The sequence below is a fragment of the Hypanus sabinus genome, chromosome 19 (assembly GCF_030144855.1).
Source record: "Hypanus sabinus isolate sHypSab1 chromosome 19, sHypSab1.hap1, whole genome shotgun sequence".
Classification (NCBI taxonomy): domain Eukaryota; kingdom Metazoa; phylum Chordata; class Chondrichthyes; order Myliobatiformes; family Dasyatidae; genus Hypanus; species Hypanus sabinus.
Window position 1 is genome coordinate 18243060 of NC_082724.1, and position 27713 is coordinate 18270772.

General features: G+C 40.8%; 1 protein-coding gene across 1 annotated transcript in view; it reads left to right on the forward strand.

Annotated features, from left to right (window-relative positions):
• fbln2 (fibulin 2) overlaps positions 1 to 27713 on the forward strand; it is a 225187-nt gene that overhangs the window by 127614 nt on the left and 69860 nt on the right. Inside the window, exons 7-9 of the mRNA XM_059944108.1 lie at positions 2691 to 2889; positions 17768 to 17974; positions 25378 to 25467. Coding sequence (XP_059800091.1) covers positions 2691 to 2889; positions 17768 to 17974; positions 25378 to 25467 — 496 coding nt within the window. The remainder of the gene's footprint in view (positions 1 to 2690; positions 2890 to 17767; positions 17975 to 25377; positions 25468 to 27713) is intronic.

Sequence of the window (27713 nt, forward strand, 5' to 3'; positions counted from 1 at the left end):
AAATACATTATGTGATTCATGACACTATTCACTGGTCAATATATCTGGTTATTTGAAGAGGCAATACACTCAAGATGCTGGAGGAACTCAGCCCGTCAGGTAACATCTATGGAAGGAAATGAATTATCGACATTTCCGGCAAGTTTTTCTGGGTATTGGATCAAAGTACCGCTCGATTATCTCTGGGGTCTGATCCTAGCCCAGTGAATGAAGTGAAACCCATTTCCTCCTACCACCTGCATTCTGATGCTGGAGTGTAGCTCAAATCCATAATGGATTGAACCTCTCACCCTGAAGTACAAGAAAACTACGTGCTCTGTTAACTAAAGCTACGACTAAAACAAAGTTGGCTAAAACGCTCACCTTACTCCTGAGTTAAATTAGATAGTTTGCTTTAAAAAAAAACACCTAGAATCACTTTGTATAAACTTGTGTAGTTTGTTGTATCTGGTCCGTAATATGATGTTTTATATAATAAAATTTGTTCCAGTTAGATTATAATGAGGATGTTGACAAAACAAGTCCTAGCAAAGTTAAAGCCTAAGATTTATCCTTCCTCACCCAAATGGCACACAACCAAGATGCTGCCTCTCATTTTGTTTAAATTCAGGAATATTAGGAAAGTCACCCACCTTGAAGGAGTTGGGATCAAATTTATATGGTATTGGATCTTGTGTCATTGAGTAATATTTGGTCAGATGGCTTCCAGACAATACCCCAGACTAACAATTCAAAATGAAATGGAGGACTTGTGGTCAATTGCAAAACATTGGTGGCAGTGGTATCTTCAACACCTGGGAAGTGGCTTCTTGGTGGTATAATTGCCTGGGAATTTCTCAAATCTTTATCAAGTTTATTTTTTTTTCTCTTCGGTCTCGTTTTCCCTAAGCTTATCCATGAGACCTAGTTCATGTTTGTCCCAATGACATTTGCATTTCTTCTAATCTTCATTCACCACAGTCATACAATGCAAGGCTTACAAGTTGACCTCGGCACACCGTCTCGACTTGAAAATATGTTGAGGGTCCTTCAACCTAACAACACTCAGTGATACAAAAAGACAGTCAACCACCTCGTCTCAAGGGCAATCAGAATAGTCTTGCCAGTGACACTCAGACCCCTAAAATAAATAAGAGCCTCCATCATTTGCAGTCTCTTGAATCTACAAAATAAAAACACAATCCATTTCCAATGTCCTAACTTGAACAAATCCCAATCGTTCATCACCCATGTGTTTATTAATCTAAGTTGAATGGCTCTGCCATGGAGAGAGTGAAGAGCACAAAATTCCTTGGTGTGCAGATAATGGACGATCTAACCTGGACCCACAACGCCTCCTCATCAAGAATGCACAGGAGTGTCTACTCCTTCTGAGGAGACTGAGGTTTGCAAGGCTCCCCACCCCCTTTCTAACACCTTTCTACAGGAGCACTATTGAGAATGCCTTGTCTGGTTGCATCATTGCATGGTATGGAAGTTGCAAGGCATTGGAACACGAGACCCTACAAAGGACAGTAAAAACTGCCAAGAGGGTCATAGGGGTCTTGGGAGCATTGCAGAGGAAGGGCACAAAACATTGTTGAAGATCCTTACCACCCACCTCACAATCTTGTGACCCACTAATGTCAGGATTAAGCTACAGAAGTATCAAAATTAAGACTGCCAGACTGCGTACAGTTTCTTCCATAAGTCTCTGAGACTAATGAATACCATGCCACCACTGAGGTCTTGACACTAGGTCAGTGAGTTGTTCACTGTTTACAAGTGCTACACTTTACTATATGCATTTTGAATTATACTTTAACAAGGTATAATATTTTGGTTTATGTGCTGTGTGAGATATACTCTGTTGTGTGTGCACTGTTGTCTGGAAGCACATTGCTTCATTTGGTTGTATACATCGTCAAATGACAATAAGTTGAACCTAAATTATCTGCTGCATCAATAATGCTTCTGTTTTAGAATTCAATTCTGCTTTCAAATCTCTTCCTCTCTAATTCCTGAAATCTACTTTGCCACAACCTTCTGAGATATCCACTCCAGCAAGTCTGCCTCCCCAAGTTTGAAACTCAGTCAGTCCTCAAATTGGCATGGCCTAAATTCTGGAATTCCCATTCCATTCCTACTCCCGCCATTAAAGGGCTTCTCAAAACCTACCTCCTTACAATCATTTGGTCGGTGAATGTATTCTGTAGTGACTGAATGTCAAATTTTATTTTGAAGTACCCTTGGGATGTTAATGCCAACTGTATAAATACAAGCTGTAGTTAATATTTTAATAAAGCCTATGATGTTGAGTTATCTATGAACCACTGCACTTCTAGATGTACCAAATGAGAAGAATCAGCAGATGCTACTGACAGTGAAACCGTCCAGTCAAGCAAGCTCACCCAACTATATGTAGGCCAAGGAACCAATCATTAAAGGACATGCTATGTTCATGCTTCTTCTTAGAAGGAAAATGAGATGAAGTTCCTGAAGCCTAAGGAGGCTGATGGCTTGGTGGTACCCGTATGACTTGCCACTTCACCTTGTAGAGTTTAATCAGGATCCTAAACAGGATCAATAATGTAATCTGGAGATTTAGGATTCGTAATCTGGATAGGAATACTAAGAGATGTTCTATTTCACTATTTGTTTTATATTGTAATGACTTGTTTTTATCTATTCTAATTTGGTTCTCCTTCCAGAAATGTTGTGACTGCTGTACGTTAGGAATTCTATTTTGGAGCCAGTTCAAAGGGTGCAAAGCAAAGCCAAGTCTGGGCTACCCCTGTAGTCAGGCATTTTTAACCTGTTGTGAGGGAGCTGAAGATCTTGGTCATCTTCCTGTGAGTCGGTGGCTCCAGTCAAAGCCATTCCCCGAGACGACCTCCATTCCTGAACGAGGTACAGAATCGTTTTACAATTAGATTTATCATAAAAAAAGATTAAATGCTGTGCTATTTGCCTCAGTAGCTGGAAAACACTTTCTTGAAGGTTTTTGACTGACCACTCCATATTTCCTGCCTGAAGAAAATCAGAACCGATGATTGAGGACACTGTACCCTCATTTGCTGACTTGAGTCAAGCCTTTAATTGGTCTCCTATCCAAAACAATTGGGTAGCCATAATAGTCTGACTTCAACATCCAGGGTAAAATGGACAAATCACAAGCTCTCATCTCCTGGGCTTTCAGGTACCTAATAATGGTGCAAAATAGACTGACAAGAGCAGTTCAGATTTTGAAGGATTAGACAATACAAGCTGGGATTGTTCGACTTGCAGCAAAGAATTTGAGAGGAGATTTGATGGAATGTCAAGATTTAAAGAGGGTATTTAGAAGAAAACTATAACTGGAACCATCACTGGATGGTCCATAACCCAACAAAATAGATTTAAAAATTGGGACTGTAATGTGAGAACAATATTTTTGTAATGCAGAGATGATTTTAAAAGCACTGCATAGAAACTGAAGTGGGCAGTGCCATTAAAGGGAAATTGGAGAGGCATTTAAGAGAGGCATTAAGAGGCTCTGGGAATAAGACGGAAATGTGGGTCGGGTAGTATTGCTCTAGTTACAACTGGCATAGGCTCAATGGGCTGAATGATCTCCTTCACCATAGTTAAATTGCTAAAAGGCACCCAATCTTTTGGATATATCAATGCTCTGTGGAGGAACTACTGCAATTCCATTTGTTTCTTTCACTCTTAAAGCCCTTTCAGTACCCTGATTCTAAATAGTGTGATTGAGCAGTGGAGTTTACACATTATAATTGCATGGCTTTCCCTTGAAACTGGCTACAGTATCTCATCAAAGTCAGCAGGCTGCCCGCCCGATCACTTTTCTTCCTGTGTTTGACACAGAAGTCAGCTCTTTCACTTCACGTTGTTGATTCACTCAATAATTTAAGCCATAGTAACAGCTTCACTCTGCAGAATCCTGCATTCTCTCCAGACTGTCACTGTAGTGCTGGAAAGGAGTGATTACCACTGAAAGAGGTTTGATTTTGCATCCCACAGTGGTGGGAAGGACCAGTAAAGGCCTTCATTGCGTGACAATAATTTACATTCTGAGGCTAGTAAGTAACATACTACTACAGTCTATTTGTTGCATTTCGGAAACAGATTTAAATCGCCAGCATAAGCAGTGAAATTTGTTAACTTTGCGGCAACGATGCCATACATTATGAAAAGCAGGAAGACGCTGTTCCTGATCCGCTGAGTATATGCCTTCAGGCTTCTGTACCTCCTTCCTGTTACCAATGGTAACAATGAGAAGAGGGCATGTCCTGGGTGGTGGGGGCTATTTTTTGAAGCACCGCTCCTTGAAGATATCTTGGATACTACGGAGGCTAGTGCCCATGATGGAGCAAAGATATAATTTTAAAAAAAAACAACTTTCTGCAGCCATTTGGCAAAATGAAAGGCTGTTGAAATGTTGTTATGATTTATTGTCACTATATTTGAGGACTTGGAGCCAGAAATATATGAATACTAGCAAATGTATTATTAATGAACATTACTATAATTAAATATTTGTCTTTATAAGCAGTTAAAGAAATATTTGTGTTTGAACAAGGCTTAAGTCATACCTTCAAAGCAATACCTGGTTATTTTACTTATCCAGTTTACCTAAATCAGTTCGTTTGCAAACTATTCTCGTGTCTCTTGCGACATGGAAGGAAGCCATTGTCTTATCTAGATGATTATTCTCTTCTACGCTGTTCACCCACTTATTTCTCAGTAAGCTAGTCTCTCTCATATGTCCATTAACTCCCCTTATATTTTAACTTCACTCACACCAGGCATAATCTACAGTAACAAAAACTAACCTACTGATTCGATGTCCATGAGATGAGGGTGAATACCAGAGCACATGAAACCCAGACAGTCACAGGGCGAACGTGCAGTATCCACACAGACAGCACCTGAGGCTGAACCCATGTAGTCTGAGCTGTGAAGGAGCATCACCATCAGCTGCTGCTCTCATTATTCAACACCCTAGAGTTGCTGGGACACCTTTTAGTTGAAATTCTGATTCCTCAGGCAAGAGCTTGGAGCAACCTCAGGGAGGTTTAGAAACAGGGCGACGTGGTAGTGTACAACGCTTCAGGCTACATCCACACTAAACCGGATAATTTTGAAAATGCTGGTTTTGCATAAAAATGATAGGCGTCCACACCACGCCTCTTTGTAAATACCTCTGTCCAAATTAAAATGGTATTTGGGCAAATCTCCTCCTACTGGGCATGCGCAGGACACATCTACAGAAAACAAGCAACATGTTTGGTGTCGAATCTCGCTGTGAAAGTGCGTGTTTGTGCAGTTATAGACCAGAAAAGCTAAAAAGGAAATTTCCAAACGACGGACAGCTGTTGGCTCTCACACAGGAGGACTTAAAATTAAAAAAAAAACAAATACTGGTGTGGAGGCAACCAACAGGGAGTTCACAGAGTGTATGACCCGGCTGATGACGAACATTGAAAAACTGACGAACTCTGTTGCATTAATAAAACACCTTGTTAAATGTATAAAACATGTCTGCATCAGTGTTATCTTGTATTTCAGAAGTACTTGCATAAATAGGTAAACCACCTTCATATAAGCAAGGACAGAAAACAGGGCAAAGTGGGTATACTTATTTATTCAGTAAGTTATGGGTCAAAGTACATGGTGAGTACATTTCTAACTCTTCTGGCTTCAGTCTCATTGCTGTCTGTTCTGAAATTGTTAGGTTGTGTGTGGGTTGCGTTTAAGAAAACAGTGAAATGCCGCCATCTATTCCGACAAGTCATGACAGCGTTTTAAAAAATATCTGGTTAACCCGTCCACACTACTCTGCCCAATCTGGTGTTTTCAAATTTACACACTCTGGAGGGCGTTTTAGAAAAGCCCTGTTTTCAGGGGAGGAAATCGCCATTTCCGTGTGGATGGAAGGTCGAAATGAAGAGAAAAAGCCTTGGTTATGGATTTATCTGGTCTAGTGTGGACGTAGCCTCACAGTACAGGTGAACTGGGTTCAATTCCTGCTGCTGCCTGTGAGTAGTTTGTATGTTCTCCCTGTGACCACCTGGGTTCCTCCGGGTGCTCCGGTTTCCTCCCACAGTCCAAAGACGCATCAGTTGGTAGGTTAATTGGTCATTGTGAATTGTCCCGTGATTAGGCCAGGATTAACTCGGGATTGCTGGGTGGCTCATCTTGAGGGTCTGTTCTGTGCTGTATCTCAATTATTTTGATCTTTTGTAAAAATCAGTTTATTATCTTTGCAGAGTCGCCAAAGTGTTCTGCACATTCACACACACAAAATGAGGCAATATGTGGTTTTAGTTGTGCTATTTTTCTTGAATATCTTCTGTGTTACTGAAATAAATGGAGTTCTCATAAAGTAAGGTTCTAGGGTATCTTGAGGAAAGTACCAAACAAGTTAGTGCAGGTACCATTAATGAAGAAAACCAGAATAGTCAATTATGTTAATAATCAGGAGATTTACAGCTATGTTGTACCGATAAATTTTCTTGTAGATCTCTGATGTGTTACTGGTGTACATGCAAGTAGATGAGGTTAAAAGTGGATAAATCTTAAGTAACGCAAAGGACTTTGAGTTTAAAAATGCATTGCCTCAGTTAGTTCCAAACATCTGGTGCTGCATCATTTTCATGGCAACAAATCCAGGACGTGCCAGGAATGCGTTCTGCAAAATACGAGTGAGTAGCTCATAGAGAAATATACAAACGGCTAAAATATCAAACCAGAAATGGAAAAATAGAATATTTACAATTTAGAAAAAGTAAGTGATTCAGGGAAGGGAAAAACGAGTAATCTTATATTCATGTTTGCATTTTTTCTTAAATTGAGATCTTACATAAAGATCACAGCCAGCTGTACTATTTGAGATGTGGAATTTGCAATTTGAAAACTGAGTGCAGTTTGGGCAGAAATTGTGTTGATCGTTTCCTCAAATCAGAGTGCTCACAAATAGAAATACAATAAGGCGCTCTTGAAGGAGACACAAGAGAAAACAGATGCTGGAATCTGGACCAACACAAAAAGAGCTGGAGGAACTTGGGAGGTTAGGCTGCATCTTTGCAGGGAAGTACAAAGGAGCTGGTTGCAGACTACAGGAGGAATGGGGACAGGCTAATTCCCATTGACAGCAATGGATCTGGGGTTGAGAGGGTGAACAGCTTTAAGTTCCTTGGCATACACATCACTAAAGATCTCAGATGTTTTGTACATACCGGCTGTGGGGTGAAAAAAAGCACAACAGCAGCTCTTGCACCTCAGACAGTTGAAGAAGTTTGGCATGAGTCTTCAGATCCTAAGAACTTTCTACAGGGGCACAATTGAGAGCATCCTGACTGGCTGTATCAGTGCCTAGGTCGGAAGAGTGGTGCGGATAGCTCAGTGCATCAGGAGATGTGAACTTCCCGCTAATCAGGACATTTAGACTTGTGTATAACAAGGGCCTGAAGGATCATTGGGGACCTAAGTAACTCCAACCACAAACTGTTCCAGCTGCTACCTTCTGGGAAATGGTACCACAGCATAAAAGCCAGGACCAACAGGCTCCGGGACAGCTTCTTCCACCAGGCCATCAGACTGATTAATTCATGCTGATATAATTGTATTTCTATGTTATATTGATTGTCCTGTTGTACATACTATTTATTACAAACTACTGTTAATTGCACATTGGACATTTAGTCAAAGACATAACATAAAGATTTTTACTCGTGTGTATGAAGGATGTAAGCAATAAAGTCAATTCAATTCACCTTGGGCTCCAAAGGTATTGGTCGATGACACAAAAAAAGGTCAGGAACCCCTGGTTTAAAGAGGGGGAGGTGGGGAGGGTAGCTAGTGGAGGGGTTTTGTAGGCAATGGGAATAATGAAATGTAAGAGACTGAGGAATGGGTAAGAGGATAAGGAGGAGAGAGAAACGAAACATCAGGGTGAAAGGGACAGAAGGTGAACAGTTACCAGAAGTCTTGAGAATTCATTGTTCTTGCCAGTTGGTTGGGAACTTTCCAGGTGGAATATGGAGTGCTTTTCCTCTAACTTCTGTTCAATAGTTCTGTTTGATACCAGAATGTATACAATATACAACCTGAAATTCTTGTTCTTCACAGACATCCATAAAAACAGAAGAGTGCCCCAAAGAGTGAGTGACTGTAAAACATTAGAAACCCAAAGAACCCCTACTCCCCCCCCCACCGGAGCAGAGCAATGACCTTCACCCCCCCTTCACTTATTCCAACAAACAGCATCAGCACCCACCACCCACCAAGAAAGTGATAGCAAAGCCCTCCAAGAGAGACCATGACCTGCAGTACAACAAAATCTGATCATTTAACTGACAATTCGACATACCACAGGCTCTCTCCCTCTCCCTAGTAAAGAGGCAGCTGTCACACACTGCGGGGAGAGACTAACAAGACAAATCAAGAACACTCACTGATCTACGGTGTCTGGCACGTCACACTTTCTTCCCTTAGCTCTCTGACTGAAGAATGGGCAACAAACTCTCCCCTACCAATGAGAGAAAAAGAGAGTGAGAGAACCTTTCACCAAGTGCAGAGCCTCTAGCACAGGGGTCAGCAACCTTTACCACTGAAAGAGCCACTTGGACCCGTTTCCCACAGAAAAGAAAACACTGGGAGCCGCAAAACCCGTTTGACATTTAAAATGAAATAACACTGCATACAACGTTTTGTTTTGCCTTTATGCTATGTATAAACAAACTATAATGTGTTGCATTTATGAAATTGATGAACTCCTGCAGAGAAAACGAAATTACATTTCTGCATGCAACAAAAACATGTTGACCTCCGAAAAAAAGACGTTGGGTTGAAGGTTACTTTTAAGTAAAATACTCAACGTCTATTTGAGTCCTTCTTGTATTTATGAAAAACGCCAAACTTAAATTTGCCGCCAGCAGCAAACCAAAAATAATGTCAGCCAGCTGTCAACCTGAAAAATAAAAGGACTATTTCACTGAACAATGAAAGCATATGAATATACGTAAAATAATAGGCAATTAAAATATTTATCATCCTTGTTCAGGTTGACTCACACCTGACAATGCAGTCGTATTCAGTAGGGATGGATCGATGCTTAGGGGAGTGACCAGGAAGGATAATGTGTTTTTTTCCTCTCTGAACTCACAGAAGCGTTTCCCAAACGATGTTTGCATTGCGATGATTGCCCAATGTAAATACTCCGAATTTATCATGTCGTGACCTTTTTTGAACTCTCTCAAATTGGGGAAGTGAGACAATGTGCCTTTCTGTAAATCTCTGGCAAGCAACGTCAACTTGCGCTCGAATGCCAAAACATCCTCCAACATGTGCAGGGCTGTACGTCCTTACCCCGTTGAAGAGCTGTGTTCAGCGTGTTCAGGTGCGCTGTCATGTCTACCATGAAGTGTAGCTTTTCCAGCCACTCTGGCTGTTCCAGCTCAGGAAAGGTGAGCCCTTTGCTGCCCAGGAAAGTTTTCACTTCTTCCAGACACGCGACAAAGCGTTTCAGCACCTCCCCTCTGGACAGCCAGCGATAAAAACACGTTGTAGCGGTTGCTACACGCAGTCAGTAAACTGCAGTCAAAGATAGCTTTATTCGAACTAAACAGCCTTGCTTTTAAGCCTCCCTCAACCCGCCCCCCATGGGCGCGGATGCTGCAAAAGACACGTACTCACAAACCCCCGTAGGCTATCTCCCTTAGCCTGAACGCTGGCTAATTGTGAGCCGGTTCGGATGTGTCAGGAAATGGGTCGCCACAAAGTCTTATTTAGATTGTACAAGATCACCATAATCTTCAAATTTAGATTTACATTTCAAAAACTAACAAACTAACATAAAATACATTTTAATTAAATACTGACCATGTAGCGGTGTGCTACACGCAGCGCTAAAATTACGACACGGAGTCGGTAACTGCAGTCGAAGGAAAAAACTTTATTCGAAATCTTCAGCCTCACTTTTAAGCCTCCCTCAACCTGCCCCCCATGGCGCAGAGGCTCCAAAGCTCTGTGCTCGCAAACCCCCATAGGCTATCTAATTGTGAGTCGGTTCGGATGTGCCAGGAAAAGGGTCGCCACAACCAATTATTTCCCAAAGCAACAGGGAGCCGCAGCACAGACGTAAAAGAGCCACATGCGGCTCCGGAGCCGCGGGTTGCTGACCCCCGCTCTAGCAGCTAATCTGCTGTTCGTAATATTCTGTTTTCTCCGGTGATGGCATTGTCATAGAATCGTCTCGTCCCCATGGCCGCAAAGCTTCAGAAACACGAAGGCGTGCTCATTTTCTAGGCTGCGTCCTTGGGATATCTAAAAACGGCTGGTCAGTGAGCCCTGGAAGCAGGTCCCATCACCATAAAGTACCAAAGTGAGGCTTTAGGTCAGGGCCTTCGACAGAACCCCATCCACCTTGATAGGTGGCTGTAGAGCTCGAAGGCAAAAGAGCTCGAAGAAATCGCTGTCTAGCGCCATCATAGCACTGCCTTGACCAAGCAGTGAAGGAGCAGATGGACAGATATGATGGCATGTGAATGGGGAGAAGTATTGAAATGGCCAACCACTGAGAGATCCAAGCTAGCATGCCGATAGACTAAAGGTTCTTAAAAAGTGCTTCTCCAATCTGTGTCCGTTGTCACTGATGTAGCAGAGACTGTAAGAGGAGCACTGGGTATAATAAATAACTCTGGGATGCTTGCGTTTTGTCGCCTTACCTGAAAGGGCTTCTTAGGACTGTGGACAGTGGCAAGGGAACAGATGTAGGGGCTTTGCATGGTTACAGGAGTGAGTGCCTGAGGAGAAAGGGAGGGATGAGCCACATAAAGAGTAATCCCTGGAGAAGGGGAGGGGAGGGGAAGTTATGTCTGGTGGGGGAATCCTCTTGTAGGTGGTGGAAGCTGCGAAGAATGATGTGCAGACTGGTGGTGCTGCGGGTGATGACTTGGAAACTCAATCCCTGTCATGCCTCTATGACATTTAGGCATGATAACTTGCTTACACTTAATTAGTGTGGCTAAAGATTGTGATTGTTCACAAAAGAGTAAGTATTTTGATCAGGAGGTCCAATCCATGCCATGGAATAGTTTGATTTTAACCAGCAGATTATGACGCTGAAAACTGAACAGGGCTTTTAAATAGTTTCAACTGTGTTCACTTTTCACCACCTTAGTCTTTTTAAATCTTTGTGAATGTTCAAAAGTTGCATTTGATACCTCAGTGTCAAGAAAATTCCCCAATTTAATTTGGGAGGTCTCCTTGGCAGTCCACTAACAGGCAACTGGCAGGAAGTTGGCGTGTATGTTAAATTGGACATGGAAGCATGGCAGATTTTGTTAGCAGCGTTGGTCTCCAGCACAGCAGTTTTTAAGCCAGAAGTTGTCCAAAGGTAACTCTACCTCAGTGCGGCTTTCTGTGTATAAAATAATAATCACTACAATCTTGAAATGGAATGTGGCTCATGTGAAGATTGGCTTCCATTTGCCGAGATGGTGAAAATTACTTAAATTACACTATTAACTGCACATCAATTTTTAGTAGATAGGTTTTACACTTGAGGGAACATGGTCAGTTGGTATCCATTAGTGCAGCAAAGATGAAAATTCACTCCGCATATTGCTGCAGTCACAAGAATACAAGTAAGTAGGAATTGGAGTAGGTCACCAGGCCCCAGGCCACTGAAGCCTGTCCTGCTACTCATTCTAATTGTGGCTTATGTGTCCAGGCCTCATATCCTCTTCTGTTCCTGCTCCCCATCACCCTGAATTCTATCCATCTCCTCATTAAGTACTTTTGTTGATTTAGCCTTCATATATATCTGTCCTTTGCAAAGAATTTCAAACCCTCACATAAAAAGTAATGCTGAGGATTTATAAGGCGTTGATCAAGACACGCTTGCAATATGGTGAGCAGTTTTGGGCCCCTTATGTAAGAAAAGATGTACTGGCTGTGGAGAGGGTTAGAAGGTTTACATGAATGATACCAGGAATGAAAAGGTTAACATACGAGGAATGTTTGATGGCTCTGGGCCTGTGCTCATTGAAATTTAGAAGAATTGTGGGGGTGTGAGTGGGATTTCATCGAAACCTATGGAATATTAAAAGGCCTAGACAGGGTGGACGTGGAGAGGATGTTTCCAGCAGTGGGGGATTCTTGGACCAGAGGGCACAGCCTCAGTTTAAAAGGACAACCTTTTATACGGAGATGTGGAGGAATCTTTTTTCCTGCAAGTGGATGATGAATCTGTGGAATTTATTGCCACAGTCGGCTGTGGTGGCATGGTCATTGGATATATTTGAAGTGGTGTTTGATATGTTCTTGAGTAGTAAGGGTGTCAAACGTTACAGGGAAAAGACAGGAGAATGGGGTTGTGAGGGATAATAAATCAGCCATGGTGGAACAGTGGAGCAGACTTCTTGGGCCAAATGGCCTAATTCTACTTCCAAGTCTTAACCTCTTATGGTCTAAAAAGAGACAAAAAATTTAAAATGCAAGGAATTAATTTCCATTGCACATACTAAAATTATTACATTATGAACCCTGCCTCTGTAATTTGTCTTTACTGAAGTTAATGAATCTGAATGTAAATCAGGTTTACTATCACTAAGATATGTAATAAAATTTGTTGTTTTGTGGCAGTAGTACATTGCAAGATATAAAAAAAACCTATAAATTACAAAATAAATAAGTTGAAGAAAAGAGAGCGAAGGTTGATAAAGGGAGTTCCTCCTACAAGCTTCTCAACAAAGCTAGAAATTTCTGTCTGAAGAGAAAGATTTGAGGTTATAATTCTTTTTAGCGATATTAAGTCTGCTGTTACAGTTATTAAATTGGCGGCACAAGTAACAACACAGATGGCCCTCGTTCAGATGCCAGGAAAATAATGTGTTGGAAACAATACATTGGCTGTGATGTTAGGTAGAAGCTAATGAAAGGAAGTGAACATTTCTACATGTTGGCAGGATCTTCTGTCAAGTTTCATTCGCCAGAGGAAAGTAAGCTTTGATGTAGTTTATTCATTCCTGCAGTGTCGATAACTATATAACGAACAGAGGGCAAAACGATGAACAAGATTCTTTTAAAGCTTGAAAAATATAAAATTTAATCAAGTTGACCAGCCTTATAACAAAATGATTCAAAACTAGTATTTTAAGTGCATAGATAAAAAGATGGCCTCAAGTACTGTGAAAATTAATAATTTAACTTAGTTTTTGAGAAGGTTTTCATTTGGTTATCCTGGAGCTAAATTAAAGACATTAAACTTCAAGATTCTATTATTGAAAAGACACTTTAAATAAATGAAAAGAGAAAGCAAAAATATAAAGCATGGTTATTAAATGTAATCTTAAAAAATATTGAATACTGAACAGTAATGTCCATTGCTGATAAAATACCATTTCAGGTGAAACAAAATAAGCGAATGACTGAATAAAACTTAATGCAAACTGCATCTGTTGATAGAAAAACAGTTTCAAGCCAATAGCAATTCATTCTGAACTGGGAAAAATTAGAAATAAAACAAGTTTAAGTTGCAGAGACTGTGAGGAGATGTGGCGGTACCAATGAAAAGCCTGTGACAAGGTGGAGACTAGCTGAGATGAATTGAGCAGTAGCGCTATCGACTGAAAAAGGGCAGTAAAGGTCAGTGAATAGCAGAGTGCAAGTCTGGAGGGGCAGCTAATACATTCACCTCAACAGAGAGCCCAGAGAGAGCCTACTAAACTTGAGTTCCTCAAACTCAAGGGGCTGCTGGAGAAAATAGGAAGAGAGAAAGAGCCAACGAATCATAGAGGAACTCAGCAGGTCAGGCAGCATCAACAGAAAAGATGATGACAGGCTTTGGCCTGAAACATCAACTGTTTACACTGTTCTGAAGATGCTGCCTGGCATGCTGAGTTCCGTGGATTTCCAGCACCTGCAGATTTTGTGTTTGTATAGAGTTGCACAGCATCGAAACAAGCCCTTCAATCAAATTTATCCATGATGACCAAGATATTTATATATGTTTATCACAGTTTTCTTCATTTGGTCTGTAACGCTCTGTTCCTATCCTTCCATGTACTTATCCAAAATAATTTTAAATGCTACCACCTCCTCTGTGCATTTACCTGCCATCACATTACCCTGGGAAAGACCTGCCTCTCAAATCTCCTTAAAATATTTCCCTCTCAACTTAAACTTTTGTCCTCTAATTTTAGATATCCTTATCCTTGGAAGAAGACCGACAATCTATGTATTCCCCTCACAAAGGTCACCCCTTAGCCTCCTGCACTTCAGTGAGAACAATCCCAGTCCATCCAATCTCTCCATTTAAGTAAGGCACTCGTAGTCATAGAACAATACATCACAGATACGGGCCCTTCTGCACAATGAGTCCACGCTGACCACGGAGCCCACACAGTTGGCCCAATTTTCTGTATTGAGAAGAACATACAAAATAGGAGCATCTGGTTTGCTGACCTTGTTCCATTATTCATTAAAAACGTAACTGTGGACAGTTCCACCTACTTGCCTTTAGTCATATCTAACTGCTAAATATACTCTTATTAAATATATTTCATGAGGTTTCGTTGACTGCTTTTTGGGCAGAGAGTTCCACTGATTCACGAATCTGGAAAGATCAATTCCTGATCATCTCTTTCCTAAAACTATTCCCTCAGTCTTAGTCCCTAGTTCTAGTCTCACTTCCCAGTGGAAACAATTTTCCTGCTCTTATCTTATTTGCCCCTTTCATAACTTGACGTGTTTCTGTCAGATTCTTTCTCATTCCAGTAAGCATCTTTCTAGCCAACTCAATCTCTCTTCATAGGCCAACCGCTCACCTCTAGAATCAAACTTGTGAACATGCTCTACACCACCACAAAGCAAATAAGCTTTTCCTCAAGTAAGGAGGCCAGAACTGCAGTACTCCAGGTGAGGTCTCACCAGCACTATATATAGTTGCAGCTCTCTGCTCTTAAATGTAATCCCTCTAACAAGAACTGCTAACATTCCAATTGCTTTCTTGATAACCTGTTACGCACCCTATTACAATTCATGAACAAGCATTTCCAAGTACCCCGGACTACTGTATGCTACAATCTTTCATCAATTAAATAATAACAGTCTTCCATTTTCCCTTTCAAAGTGGATGACCTCACATTTATGAACATTGTACTCCACCTACCAGACCTATGCCAATTCACTTGACCTGTCTATATCTCTCTGCATCCTCTGCAGAATTTGTTATTCCATTCAGTTTAGTGCCATCAGCAAAATTAGATGTGTTACACTCAGCCTCCTCTTCCAAGTGAGGAATGTATGTCATAAATATTTGCGTGCCCAGTACCAACCTCTACTTGCCACTGATTGCCAGCCAAAGGAAGACCCATTTATCCCAACTTCATGAACCAATCTTGTATCCGTGCCAGTACATACCCCCAACTCTGCATCCTCCTGGAAATCCAGTTATACAACACTCACCTGTTACTCTCTACCCACGTTCTCATTGCTGGCCTACTGATCCTTGGCTTATCCCTTCTGCCCTTGTTGAAAATGGGAACAGCATTGTCCAACCTCCAGTCTTCCACAACTTACTTGTGGCTAAAGATGATCCAATAATCTCTGCAAGAGCCAATCAATCTCTTCCCTTGCTTCATATGACAACTAGGATAGATTTTGTTAAGCCCCGGGGATTTGTACACCTTAATGTGTGTCGATATCTTTAACATTTTCTCTTTCCTGACACACAAATGCTCCAGACCATCAGCAGACACTTTCCCCTGCTCTCCATCCTCCTGACTTTCTCCCTGGTGAATATTGATGTGAAGTATTCATTAAGTCCCCCTCATATACTGCATCACTTGACATTTCTCTGAGGAGATCTATTCAATCCCAGCAACCTTTCTTTTACAGTATAGCTATAAAAGGATTAGGAATTCTATTCAATTCTGTTGGCCCAGGCTTTCTCATTTTTGTCATACTAACTGTTTTTTTATAAGACTTTTCCTATATACCCCATTATAAGGAGATGTATGAAATCTGAAATATCAGAAAAGGAGAGAGAAAGTAAAATAAATGCTGGAAAGGCGAGCTATGTGAGTGAAATGTCTGATTGCCCAAATTAGTTCCAAAATTCAAAGTACATTTAATGTGAAAGCGTGTATGCAGTGCACAACCCTGAGATTGAAAGAGTCCAGGAATATTCGTTTTACCTTAGTTTAGTTGAAATTAGTGCTGTATCGCTCATTAACTCAAGCCGCAGATTCTAGTCCTCCCCAGTCAAAACTGCACAAAAAAGGAGTGATGAGAAAGCAGAAGCACCCCATAACATGAATTACAGAGTTCAATCTACAAACCATGTGATTAAACCTTGCCCGAGTCCCAGGGCTCCAGCTTTGGCTTTTTGCTTGGGGTCATTGTCTTGCTAAAAAACATATCTCCCAAGTCGCAGTTCTCTTGCAGACTGCGTCAGGTTTTCCTCCAGGATTTCCCTGTATTTTGCTGCATTTGGTGTAGTTGTTGCCAGGATACTGACTCACCTGCAGTTGGACCTTCCAGATACAGGTGTATTTTTACTACAATCAATTGAAACACCTTGACTGCACAGAGGTGATCTCCATTTAAACAATTATGTGACTTCTAAAACCAATTGACTCATCAGTGATGATTTGGTGCGTCATATTAAAGGGGGTGAACACTTGTGCAATCGATTATTTTGAGTTTTATATTTGTGATTAATTTAGAACACTTTGTAGAGATCTTTCACTTTAACACAAAAGAATCTTCTGTTGATCATTGTCAAAAAAAGCCATATTTAATCCACTGTGATTCAATGTCATAAAACAAGAAAACTGAGGAGGGTGAATATTTTTTATAGGTACTGTATGTGCCTAAGATTTTTGCACAGTATTGTACTTCGATGCACTGTGTAATGACTTGATCTGTATGAACAGTATGCAAGACAATCTGTTCACTGTACCTCGGTACATGTGACAATAACGTACCAATATCAATGAAGTTTTTATTTTCTACCATTTTGCTTCTGCTTGACATGACTCAGGCCTTGACAAAGTGTGACTGTTGACCTATTGACTCCATAGCATCCCTTTTAGATTCAAAGCCCGAGTCTGCCAGTTACTCACCCAAAATCAAAACTTAAGTCTGAGATCACAGTTGGAAATAGAACAGTTGCCTTTTAATTTGTTCTGTTTCTACAAAGCAGAGAGAGTTGAAGTTCCTTTCTTCCCATTTTGAAGAAGGCATGGATCCAGAACAAAAGGAAAACCTGACTTGACTACATCAGCAAGCAGAATTAAGTTGCTAGTAATAATCTGTGTCCACTGGATAACGGGCAGACTGAGTGGATATTGTACAGTGCTTTAGACCACAGATAATTGGACAAGTGCTAGTTTCAAACAAAAGGTGCTTAAAAAAATCATGCATCACTATGCAACACATGCTGAATCAAAAAATATTTGTTGTTCACACCATTGCATATATAAACCATGCTTTTTAACATTTGTTAACTAGATATAATTTATAATAGCCATCTCTGCATCCTTCATGAATGTATGGGCTATCTGCTCTCTTGGTGCTTGGTAAATTCATATATAAACATACAGTATATGAAAATAATGTTCTAAATTGTGGTTGCTTGTTCAGAGATGTTGTTGCAAGTGTTGTTCAGAGTTTCACAAGAACCCTACAAATTTGTTGGTTCCAGTTTTAAGTTCTCGCATTTTATTAGATGACTTTTATGGAATACGTAAATAATTGAATGTGCATTTTGTTTCAGTTTTGGAATCAGAAAATGTTAAGGAAGCTCATTCACTGAGTGAAGCAGAAACAGCATTTAACTTCATAACGGACAATGAACTTAGTGAATGTACGATGTATCCCGGACTAATTTGCCAGCACTTCTGCATCAAAACGTTGGAATCGTATGAGTGCACATGTTTCCCTGGATATACATTGCAGGCTGATGGACGCAGCTGCAAATCAGGTGAGAGGAACAACTGATCTCAAAGTTATCTTGCCAAATTATCATTAAAGCCATGTCTTCAGCGGTACGAAAAACCGTGCCTTACAAGTAAGGATTTCATAACAGATATGTCATTTATGTTCCATTATTTGATTGAAGCTCATTTGAACAGTTTATCTCAACTTTGGCATTTGGTGATTTGTTACCTGACCAGGCAGATATATTAGAAATAAATCACCAGTCCATCGTTGCCAGTTAGACCCTACCGATAACACTGTGCACCTACAAATGGACTACAATAGTTCAAAAATAGGCTTGCCGGAGACAAAAAGTCACCAGCAGTAAAAATTGGTTATGCCAGTGGTGGCAATATCTTATGAAGGGAATAAATATCTTGGAGGCAGACCACAGCAGAATATAATTGAGGAGGATGGCAATTAGGTGGGCTAACTGTAAATTGGCAGATGCTGGAAATCTTGAGCAACACACACAAAACTCTGGAGGAACTCAGTAAGTCAGGCAGCTTTTACTGAGAGGAATAAACAGTTGATGCTTCAGGTCCAGACCCATCAAAGGGTCTTGTCCAGAAGTGTTAACAGTTTATTCCCCACCACAGATGCCACATGCCTTGCTGAGTTCCACCGGCACTTTGACCATAAGACCACAAGGTGTAGGAGCAGAATTAGGCCATTTGGTCCATTGGGTCTGTTCCACCATTTCATTACGGCCGATCCATTCCCTCTCAGTCCCAATTTCCTACCTTCTGTCTGTATCCCGTCATGCCCTGACCAATTAAAAATCTATCAACCTCTGCCTTAAATATACATAAAGACATGGCCTTTACAGCTGCCTGTGACAAAGAATTCCACAGATTCACTGCTTTCTCGCCAAAGAAGTTCCTCCTCATCTCCATTCTAAAAGGACGCCCGTCTATACTGAGGCAGTATCTGCTGGTCTTAGACTCTTCTACCATAGGAAACATCCTCTCCACATCCACTCTATCAGGTCCTTTCACCGTTTGATAGGTTTCAATAAGGCCACCCCTCATTCTTTTGAATTCTAGTGAGTAAAGGCCCAGAGCCATCATATGTTCTGCATATGCCAAACCTGGAATCATTTTCGTGAACCTCTTTTGAACCCTCTCCAGTTTCAGCACATCCTTTCTAAGATATAAGGCCTAAACCTGCTCACGATACTCCAAGTGAGGCCTCACCAGCGCTTTATAAAGTTTCAACGTTCCATCTTTGCTTTTATATTCTAGCCCTCACCACAGGCTCAACCTGAAATTTAACCTTCAGGGAATTCTGCACGAGGACTCCTGAGTCCCTTTGGAAATCAGTTTCTTGTGTTTTCTTTCCATCTACCAAAGTACATGACCATACACTTCCTGACACCACATTCCATCTGCCATTCTTTGCCCATTCTCCTAGTATGTCTAAGTCCTTCTGCAGCCTCTCTACTTCCTTCAAAACTACCTGCCCCTCCACCCATGTTCTTATCATCTGCAAACATTGCACCAAAGCCATTAATTCTGTCATCCACCCCTGTGGAACTCCATTAGTCACCGGCAGCTAGCCAGAAAAGGCTCCCTTTATTTCCACTCTTTGCCACCTGCCAGTCAGCCACTGCATTATCCATGCTAGAATCTTTCCTGTAATACCACGTTAGATCTACCATGGGCTCGTAGACTGTTAAGCCGCCTCGTATGTGGCACCTTGTCAAAGGCCTTCTGATGCAACATCAACCGATTCTCCTTTGTTTACCCTTCAAAGAATTCCAACAGATTTTTCAGGCAAGATTTTCCCTTGAAGAAACCATGCCAACAGTGGCCTCCCGAGTACCCTGAAACCTCATCCTCAATAATTGAGCCCAACTACTTCCCAACTACTGAGGTCAGACTAACTGGCCGATAGTTTCCTTTCTCTTCTGCCTCTCTCCCTTCTTGGTGACATTTGCAATTTTTCAGTGTTCCTGAACTTTTGCAGGTGTACTAACTTGTGTATTTTCCACAATGAATGTGATTTTTATTGCCCCCTTTTTCCCCGCTGCTGCATTTGAAGTCGAACACCAGGTCAATGGGGCCAGATCGGCAGTAATTGCTTTGGCTCACAATGTTAAACTTATTCTCCTGAGGGTTATCTGTAGAATTTGCTGGAGGATGAGAATATAACTTGGGAGGTGGGAGCAGGAGAAGTCATTCAGCTCCTTAGGCTTGCTCTACCACTCGGCTAATTTTCTATGTCATCACCATTTTCCTACTATTCCAGTTTCCCTTCAGTCCCGTAATGTCAGGAATCTATTACCATTCTCTCTTTTGAATGAACTCATTGATTGATCCAGCATAGTGCTCCAGGGTTGAGAATCCCAGTTATTAACTGTTCTCTGTGTGAAGAAATTTCTCTTTATCTCAGATTGAAAAAGTCTGCCTCTTATGTTGAGTCTGGTTCTAAACTCTCCAGGAAGGAGAAAACTTCCCCACATCCATCCTAAAGAGATAGGGATTATGTTGTGGAGTATTCAATAAGGTCATCTTTCATTGTACTAAACTTTACAATGCACATGTCTGCTTATTCAATCTCTCCTTATGTGACAAGCTCATTCAGGGATCAATCTAATGAATCTTCTTTACACTCAGCCTAAAGCAGGGGTTTCCAATCTGGTGTGTACAGACCCCTCGATTACTGGTAGAGGTCCATGACATAAAAAATGTTGGGAACCCCTGCTCTAAAGCTATCTATCTATCCTTTGTCATCTGAGGAGAACAAAACTGTGTACAATACAGATTCTGGTTCCACTATATTCCTACATAATACTGTGAGACATCTGTACTCAGGTTCTCTTGTAGTAATTTATTCCCAACACAAATGCTAAAGAAATCTGATGTGTCCTCATTGACCTTACAAATTTCGATGTGCTATAGAAACCTTCCATCACTGCTTGACATGGCAACTGCTCTGCCCAGGAATGCAGAAGACTGCAGGGTGTTGAGGACGCAGTCCAGCACATCACACAAATCAGCCTCCCCTCCTTGTCTCTGTCCACACCTCTCACCACCTCTGCAATGCTGTTAAAATAATCTAAGACCCCACCCAAGACATATCCTCCTACCAGAAGGTGGGCTGTTGACCTTACAAATTTAGCTTGTTACGATCTTGCTCCTAATTGCCAACCTACATTGTACTTTCTCTGCAGCTGTTACACTTCAGTGTGCATTCTGTTATTGGCTTACCTTGTCTACTGCATACTGTTATAATGTATTATCTGTATGCAAGACAGTCTTTTCATTGCATTTGGTACATGTGACAATAATAGACTAATCCTAACTCCAACATTGCCTTTTATCTTAGTTGTTCTTGTGCCTGTATTTAACTTTCAGTGACTTTTGCACAAGGGCACAATACCCCTTTGAACACCAACATTTATTTCACAGCCAGTCACTATTTAAAAAAAAAGTCCCTTTGAACATGAACATTTCACAGTTGCTCACTGCTACTTTTCTGTTTTGTGTACCAAAGTAGATGGCCTCTCAGTTTTCCACATTGTATTCCATCTGCCATATTCTTTCCTCACCGAGCTGAGATCTTTTTTATCTCAGTGGGTGTGCTTTTTTGATGAGGTTTGGCTGAGGAGAAAGGCTGGGTTACTTGTTCTGGAGAGATCACAGTCCAAAGAGGATAGCAAAGTGTTTGATGTGAGGAGGAAGGTGGGGCATTTAACAGCATTGCTTTATCGGCGTACATCATAAACTAGTGCCTCAAAAAAGTTTAATGATGTTAGCAGACAGTTTGAACACAACTCCACTATACCAATGAGTGCTCTAACAATTTTGGTGAGACTTGTAATGAGGTGACAGGAAAATAACAACCATGTAGGTGTGATTTGTAACTCCTTCAATCAGTGGTTCTGAAATTCATTAACCTGAAACAGTAACTTGTGCCTTTCCATAAATATTTCATGACTTGCTTTGTATTTCCATTTTTAATTTTTTAAAAATATGTTAAATGTCCAATTGTATTCAAGCAAACTATATCCTTTAGTTAATTTATACTGAATACTTTTTTGAAAACTCTCATTAATAGTGCACTGCCAAGTGCCTATGGAGATGAGTCACATTTCAAATTGAAGAATTTGGCAAAAAGCAGTAATGGCTTCTTTTGCAAAGTGCATCTTTCATAAACATTGTTCTTCTGACAAGCAGAGCCCTAGGTGGTTCCTATACTCCCTTTCTATTATCTGATTTTAATCACAGCTAGTGAAGTGATAATGAAAGAAGGAGCTGTATGGTATTATATGTATTAGGACTTTGTACTTTCACTGAACCCATTAAAAACTTCCAGGAGAAATAATGGGTGAACTCAATGGGTGAATGGATGTTTGATATGTGATGTTTCCTTGCTTTCTGCCACTTGCACAATTCGTTCTTTTCTTCTTGTGCATTTGGTGTTTGATGCTTTCTTGAATGGGCTCCATGGTGTTTCTTTGTTTCGTGAGTGCCCGTGGGAGGGCAAATCTCAGAGTTGTAATCTGTATACATACGTTGATAATAAATATACTTTGAATCTTTGAATTTGAATATCTGGCAACTTCATTTTCTGCCTTCATTTTTCCACAATCAAAGGTGAGGCTGTAAATTTAATGCAAGTTAGTATAGAATTCAACAACTTTGATCCTTCCAAGATTTAGAAAATGCAGAACTGGCTACCCACTAGAAATAATATCTGTAACATTGCCAGACAGATGGTAACAATCGAAAGTGTGTGTTTTACCTCATGTAACAGCCTATCCCTTCATGCTTAATGAAGTAAAAGTTGATGCCAAAGTACATAGAATGTCTGCCACTTGGTTGCGTCTCTATTGAAAATTGCAAATTATAAAACCAGATAATTCCCGAGGGAAAGAACTCAAGATTGCATGATGCAGTTAAAAGCCTGACCACATCAACACAGATGTCAAAGAGAAACTTTTGATTTACCAGCAGAATATGTCATAACATCAGGCTGCGGTATCTGTCACAGCCTATGGAAGATTCAGTTCTTCTCCTTTCTGGCTATCATGAGAACCTACAGGATTTGGTCACATCGCTGACCCAAGTACTGATGATCAATCAGCCAGTCAACCTCCGTCAAGGGGATGGCAGCTTCATTCAGAAGCTGCTTGCATGGTTGCTTGGATTAGAGTGAACATCCAGTTCCTGAAATTCACAATTCGTGAAAGGGAACTCCAAAGGTAGAAAGCATCACTACCTTTAAAAAAAAATCCTGAATACTTTTTGGATGCATAACCTTCAAGGCTATGGACCTGGAGGATGGAAAAATGGATAAATCAGAGAAGATTAATTTTTGCCATGAGCAGAACGGGCTGAATGTCTTCTCTGTGCCATAAAGGTGATTTTCTATGACTCTGTAGAATAGGCTTAAACCAGAAAAAAATTCCTTCTAAGAATATTACAAGTTTTTCACAATACAAAGAATGACCAGTAATAACTAGATATCCAAACAAACAATGAATTTATTTAAAAAGTACTGATGTGGTGGGGACTGCATGTACACCATGTCTTGACTTTGGGTATGGGCCATCGTGAAGGATCATTTGTGTATCTAATAATAAACTCAATATCCTTACTGGAAACCGATTTGATAATCTTTATGCAGACCAATTTGGTATTAAGGTCAAGCATTAGAACACTATGTACATGAACTTTCGGAACTACTTGCAAAGTCTTGTAATTTTGGAGTTTCCCCTCATAGTCATCTGGGAGAATACATAGGTGGAGGAATATTGTTCTTCATTCCGAAACTATTGTAATAATGACTCATATTTTCTAAGCAGTTTCCATCTGTTTTTCAATATCCTGAATCTTATACGGTATATTTTTTGCTTTTATTTGGTCGATCTTTGACTTTAATATAGTAAGTGTGAACATGCACTACTGACTCCTCATGAAGGGTCTTGGTCTGAAATGTCAACTGTTTATTCCTTTCCATAGCTGCTGCCTGATTTGCTGACTTCCCCTAGTATTTTGTGTAGGTTGCTTTGGATTTCCAATATATGCAGATTTTCTTGAGTTTGTGATCATTAGTGTAAATCAGATTGCCATTTATGTACTATTTACAAAGGTGGAAGGCTCTTGTTATTATAATTGTTAATCTATTAATCTAATTTACAATTAATTCTCTCTGGGTAATTTTCAGTGGATCTTGCCATCTTGTAATGTGATTGGTTGTTCTGAATACATTGTGAGGACACCTGTCTGGAATCCATCTTGAAAGATGTAGATGGAGCTGTGGTCTGATCAACTCGTCACTCACCCTTTCCTGGCCTGTTTTGAAAATTAGATTTATGGGGGGCACACAGCTGAAAGCTGAGAGCTAAAATTGCAAGAGCGTGTGTTTAGTTCTTGCTTCAATGGGACATGGATAGGATGCAGAGCTGGGCTGTGAAGAGGCAGATGGAATTCAACCAGGAAAAGTGAAGTGATTCACTTTTGAAGGTTGAATTTGAAGGCAGAATACAGGGTTACTGGCAGGATTTTTAGCAGTGTGGAGGAACAGAGAGATCTTGGGGCCCATATCCATAGATCCCTCAAAGTTGCCATGTAAGTTGATAAGGTGGTTAAGAAGGCATGTTGAGTTGACCTTCAGTAGTCAATTGACTGAGTTCAAGAGCTGTGAGGATAACGCAGCTCTATAAAACTCCAGTTAGATTATAATTGTAATATTGCAGTGTTTTATTTGCCTCATTATATAGGAAGGCTGCTGAAGCTTTAGAGCAGATGCGGAGGAGATTTACCTGTATGCTGCCAGGATTAGAGAGCATGCTCATCAGGATAAGTTGGGCAAGCTAGAGCTTTTCTCTTTGGACTGAAGGAGGATGAGAGATAGCTCGATAAAGGTTTACAAGATAATAAGAGGCATAGATTGAGTGGCTAGTCAAGACATTTTTTTTCTCAGTGGAAAAGGCTGGTACCAGGGAAGCATAATTTTAAAGTGATTGGAGGAAAGTATAGGAGAGATATCAGAAGTAAGTGTTTCTTTTACACAACAAAGAGTGGTGAGTGTGTGGAACCGATGGTAATGGTACGTTAGGGGCATTTAAGTAATTCTTAGATATGCACATGGATGATAGAAAAATGGAGGGCTTTGTAGAAAGGAGGAGTTAGATTGATGATAGAGGAGGTTATCAGGTGGCACAGCATCATGGGCTGAATGGCCTGCACTGTGCCTTAGGGCTCTATTTTCAACTTACTCCCAACCCCACACATATCCCACTTAGTTAAAATGACCCTTAGTCATGTGGTGTACTGGATCCAAGGAAGAATAGAATTTTGAAGCATTCATTTTCTTTGCAGATAATTGACGTTTGCAGCTTCTGTATAGAATGACATTAAGGGGACTGATATTTTATCTGTTTATGTTTTGAAACAGAATATGAAACGCAAGCGAGAAGTTTTATGGAGCTACAGCCTTCTGAGGCAACGCAGACTGTGACATTTGATGACGTGGATCGCTGCAAAGGTATGCTTTTATCATCAGCAGTGTTTTGCTCTTGGAAAAAATACTGCAGCTGGAGAAACACTCTTGAGTTGCAGCTAGCAGCCAACGTAATGGCCATGATGGCCATTAGGAATTAAAATATACATGGAGGATGCAGGAAGGATGTGTGTAAAACACAGTAGTTTTTAGAAGTTCCAACTATGAATGGAAAAATAACACACAAAAGTGGAATTTCATTCCATTTTTATTATTGATTTCTCCCTCCAGTTTAAAAAAACAATCCCCTCCTTCCTCTATTCCCCACTCTGGCCTTTTACTTCTTCTTTCCTGCCTATCACTTCCCCTGCGTCTCCTCTTCCTTTTTCTCCAGACCTTTACCTTTCCCATCCAACTAGCCTCGCCTATCATTTTCCAGCTGGTCTTCTTTACCTCACCCCCCCCCCCCCCCCACCATCTTTTTATTCTGGCATCACATCTCTTTTCCGGTCCTGAAGAAGGATCTTGGCCCAAAACGTCAACTTTTTATTCAAGTGCATAGATGCTTCCTGACCTGCTGAGTCCCCCAGCAGTTTTTTGTGTGTTAAATTGGAATATCATCTTTGTCCTTCCATTGTGGGATGCTCAATTTTGTCAAGGTTTTTCCCTGCACTCTTTCAATTTTATTGATATCTTTTCTGTGGAACTGTACACAATACTCCAAACTTAGCCTCACCAATGTCTTATACAACTTCAACATAGTATCCCGACTCCTGTACTCAGTACTCTGATTTATGAAGCCAACGTTCCAAAAGCTTTCTTCATGACTCTATCGTAGTGACCACAACTCTCTACAATTTCTTGCACTGAGCAGTAGAGCAGTTGCATACTAAGCTGTGATACGTCTGGATAGGATGCTCTCTATAGTGCATATATGAAAATTGGATACGTGGAATATGACAAAAAATCACTTTCAAATTTAAGTTCAAGTTCATTGTCATAGATATACGTATATACAGGTTTTCCCCACTATCCGAAGATAGAGCATTCCTATGAAACCTTTCGTAAGCTGAAATGGCGTAAAGCGGAGAATTAATTACCATTAATTCATATGGGAAAAATTGCTGAGCGTTCCCAGACCCCAAAAAATAACCTACCAAATCATACCAAATAACACATTAAACCTAAAATAACACTAACATATAGTAAAAGCAGGAATGATATGATCAATACACAGCCTATATAAAGTAGAAATATTGTATGTACAGAGTAGTTACACTTACCAGAATCGGGAAGTTTTAGCCAAAACCGATTTGTAGTAAAAAAAATCGGCACGTACACACATGCGCACACACCTGCCCGCGCAAGGCTTCACGGTCATGGTGGTCTTTCTCGGGGTAAACACAAGTTTAAAGTGGGCGCCTTTTTTCATAAAAGTGAAAATCCTCTTCGGATTTCTTTCGGTTAGCGAAAACAGGTACTAACGTAGGTCTTTCGTTAAAGCAAAGTGGCGTAAAGCAAACTTTGGTAAAGCGGGGGACATCTGTACACAGACTACAAATACCTTAAAGTGAGCTTTTAACTTCAGCAGTACATTACATTACCAGTATAACTTAAATTGACATAACTTGCTTGACAGAATAAAAATAATGACCTCAAGTGCTGGAGGAACTCAGCAAGTCAGGCATCATCTATGGAGGGAAATAAATAGTTGATGCTTGAGACCCTTCATCAGGACTGCAAAGGAAGGTGGCAGATGGCATCGATAAGAATGTGGGGGAGGGGAAGGAGTACAAGGTGCAGATGATAGGGTGAGACCAGCTGAGGGGGAAGATGGGTGGGTGGGGGAGGGGACAGGTGGAAGCAGTGAAGAAAGGCTGGAGAAGAAGGAACATGATAGGAGAAGACCGTGGTCCATGGAAGAAAGGAAAGGAGGAGGGGCACCAAAGCGAGGAGATAGGCAGGTGGGGAAAAGAGAAAGGGTGAGAGGGGAACCAGAATGGTGTCTGAGGAGGCGGAGAAATTACCGGAGGTCAGAGAAATTGATGTTTGTGCCATCAGGTTGGAGGCTATTCAGATGGAATATGAGGTGTTTCTCTTCCAACCCATGTGTGGCCATTTTGTGGTGCTGAACGGGGCATTGACCAACATGTTATAATCAGAATGGGAAGTTAAAGTGAATAGGTTGCCTCCAGGAAATCTGGCCTCTTGTGGCACACAGAGGAAAGGTGCTTGATTCAGATTCAGATTCAGTTTATTGTCATTTAGAAACCACAAATGCAATGCAGTTA